Here is a 2,633-nt window from a genome sequence, read left to right as displayed (position 1 = left end):
CCTCCTTCATTCAGAGGGGGTTACAAGCCCCGTGACTTCCCTGTGATGCATTAACGTGGGTCAAATAAGAGATGTCCCTGCAGATATTGGAAGAAAGAATTAGAAAGGGCCTGATCCCCTTAATATTCATGTGGCCAAGGCTTTGGGAGAAGCCCCTTACGTGGGCTCCGATCCACAGCATCTATCAATCAATCTCTTACTAGTTCCATTAAAAATACGGCAATTAAAATAAAATCAGGGCTGCAGGACACCCAGGTCTAAAGACTCACCTTACATACAAGGGAATATATACAAAAGCATGTGGTTTTTTTATGATAAAACCCTTCTCTGAACACCTAGATACTGCAGCCCAGCTGCAACCATTTCTGGGATACTTCCATTATATTTAAGTATTCAGCATTTTGGAAGGCTGGGATCCAGCAACAAGGAGTTTTTATGATTTGTTTTCTAATCTGTCAGGTTATGGGAAATTGAAGAACGTAGTGAAACCAAAGATATCTTAGAAACAGACAAATCCATTTGAATGTCAAAAGGCAGATTCCCATAAATTTTATCTTCTTTTGAATCTCGGACTCGTTATTAGAGGAATTGCAATCAAAGTACCTGAATGAAATTATCACTTCAAAAAAAAGATGGAATTTCAGCTATTTGTTCTGGTACATTAAAAGTTTATAATAATATCATGCTTTGATGTAAATTTAAGGTTTGCCTATTGCTTCTTCTGTTTTAAGATAATTAACAGAATTACCCTGAAATCCTGAACGATCTGTACTGACTTTTTATATCACAAATATTAGGCCATTCGCTTGAAAGAAAAGCAATGATTAAGGTCTCTAAGGATCATTCTTAGAGCAGATTTTGTGGGTGCACTGAGGAGTCTGGTCCTTGGGCCACCTCCTCCACGGGCGAGGACAGGACCTGGAGCCAGACCTTGGGTGTCCCCACAGAGCCCATGCTTCTGCTTTACCCTAAGGCCAGCCAGCACCTTCAGAAGATGCTGAGGGGATCTCCTTCACCAGGGTAACCCTGTCACTCCCAAGTTAACACAGGGATGCAAAAAGGATTAAAGAACATGAGGGAGAAGCATGGGAGCAAGTGATGGGACGAATGGGACAGGATGCTACTTACTCTGCTGTATTCAAGTGCCCTGTGGAATGAAACAATCTTTCACCTGCAAAAGCTTTTAATATGAAAAGGATGGGACTTAAATCAGTGCTTTTCAATAATTCAAATGAAAGGTCTGCCTGTTGATCTTTCTGGTTTGTTCCCTCAGTGGCCTGAAATACCTCCTCAAACTCCTTGCTCCTCCTGGCTCCTCTTTTCAGAAGAGAAACGTAGTTTAAGCTAAACAGTACAACTATGTGAAACACTCAAACACACCAAATCTGTGCTTTGGTCATCTTTTCCTGTTCTCCATCAATTCTCAAAGTTGGAAAAAACCCCCAAAACCCAAAACATTTAGAGCTTTTTCACAGAAAAGCTAAGGGAAAGAAATCTAGTTGAAAGCTGAAGGTATAATTAGGTGTAGAAGGGGTAAAAAATAAAAATAATAGGGAAATGTGAACTTTAAAATGATGATGAACTCTCATTGTGTGAAATAACACGGCTCTGTTTGAATGAGCCCCTGTTCCAGAGTGGAGATAACGTTATTCTATTTCAGGCACTCTGAGTGGGCGAGCAAATTTTCCCTGTTGGAAAAAAAAAAAAAAATCTAATAAAATCCGAAGGACAGCAATGAACTTCTCTAGATTACCATGGAGATAACATTTGCTTTGTTTGTCATATGTGTCATCATTACCTCCTCTGGTTCATTATTTCTATAAGTGATTTTTATTTGCATTTCTCTCAGACCCAGTAAGTCTGGAAGGCTCCTGCGCCGTGAGCACAGCATTCGCGCCGCTTCCACTCACTCAGTCATCCCAGGACAACAATTTTGAACAGATCTATACGGGGAGAATGAGACACCACAATTCACAAACACACCATTTATTCTCATGTCACTTACTATAACTACTGTCCTCCTCTTTTGTTCCATCAATTGTTCCATCTGCTTGCAACTGCAAGTGGTATCCTTGCCTGCTGTATAGCTTTGTTACTATACCTTTAAGCTGAGGCTCTGTAAAAAAACAATAGTGAGATTAATGTGGGAAATCCTGATGTGAAGTTCCAAGCGAGCAGGATGCTAAAAAAACCAAATCTCCGGGTTTCTTCTCAAGGCTGAGATATGAAAAGAAGACCCCAAAACAGAAGCAGGGGCAACCAGCTTCGCAACGCTTCTCATTGAGGTGGAGATGGGATTCATGCCTCTGAAATCAATTACCGAAATGATTAAATGCCACTCTGGATTGTAATGTAGGTAGCACAGTACAATCTGCTTCCAGCGAATCCAAATTCCGACGGCGTGCTGCTTGGCCTCGGCAGCTCAGCCCTATCTCATTTAAGATTAGAAATGAACTGGCAAGGAGCGTACTCCGCCTTTTCAAAAGGTGTGAGTTCTTAAATGGAGAGGAAAAAGAGGACTACTACGATAGCGCTAATAAGAGCCATAGTGACAGTTGAGAGCCTAAATATATAGCAGCAAACGTTTAGCACAGGAACTGCTGCAGCTCTAATAAACAAACCTCCCCCCCCCC

At 41.3% G+C, this 2,633-nt stretch overlaps 1 protein-coding gene across 2 annotated transcripts in view; it reads right to left on the bottom strand.

The window, feature by feature from the left end:
- The window catches only part of FGF13 (fibroblast growth factor 13), a 132,243-nt gene that overhangs the window by 64,748 nt on the left and 64,862 nt on the right, over positions 1 to 2,633 (bottom strand). For both annotated transcript variants that reach the window (XM_014955327.1, XM_014955328.1), the window contains exon 2: positions 2,006 to 2,116. In XM_014955327.1, the coding sequence (XP_014810813.1) occupies positions 2,006 to 2,116 (111 nt within the window). The remainder of the gene's footprint in view (positions 1 to 2,005; positions 2,117 to 2,633) is intronic.

Source organism: Calidris pugnax, unplaced genomic scaffold (genome assembly GCF_001431845.1).
Source record: "Calidris pugnax isolate Ruff unplaced genomic scaffold, ASM143184v1 scaffold38, whole genome shotgun sequence".
Lineage (NCBI taxonomy): Eukaryota > Metazoa > Chordata > Aves > Charadriiformes > Scolopacidae > Calidris > Calidris pugnax.
This window is presented reverse-complemented; position numbering and strand designations above follow the sequence as displayed.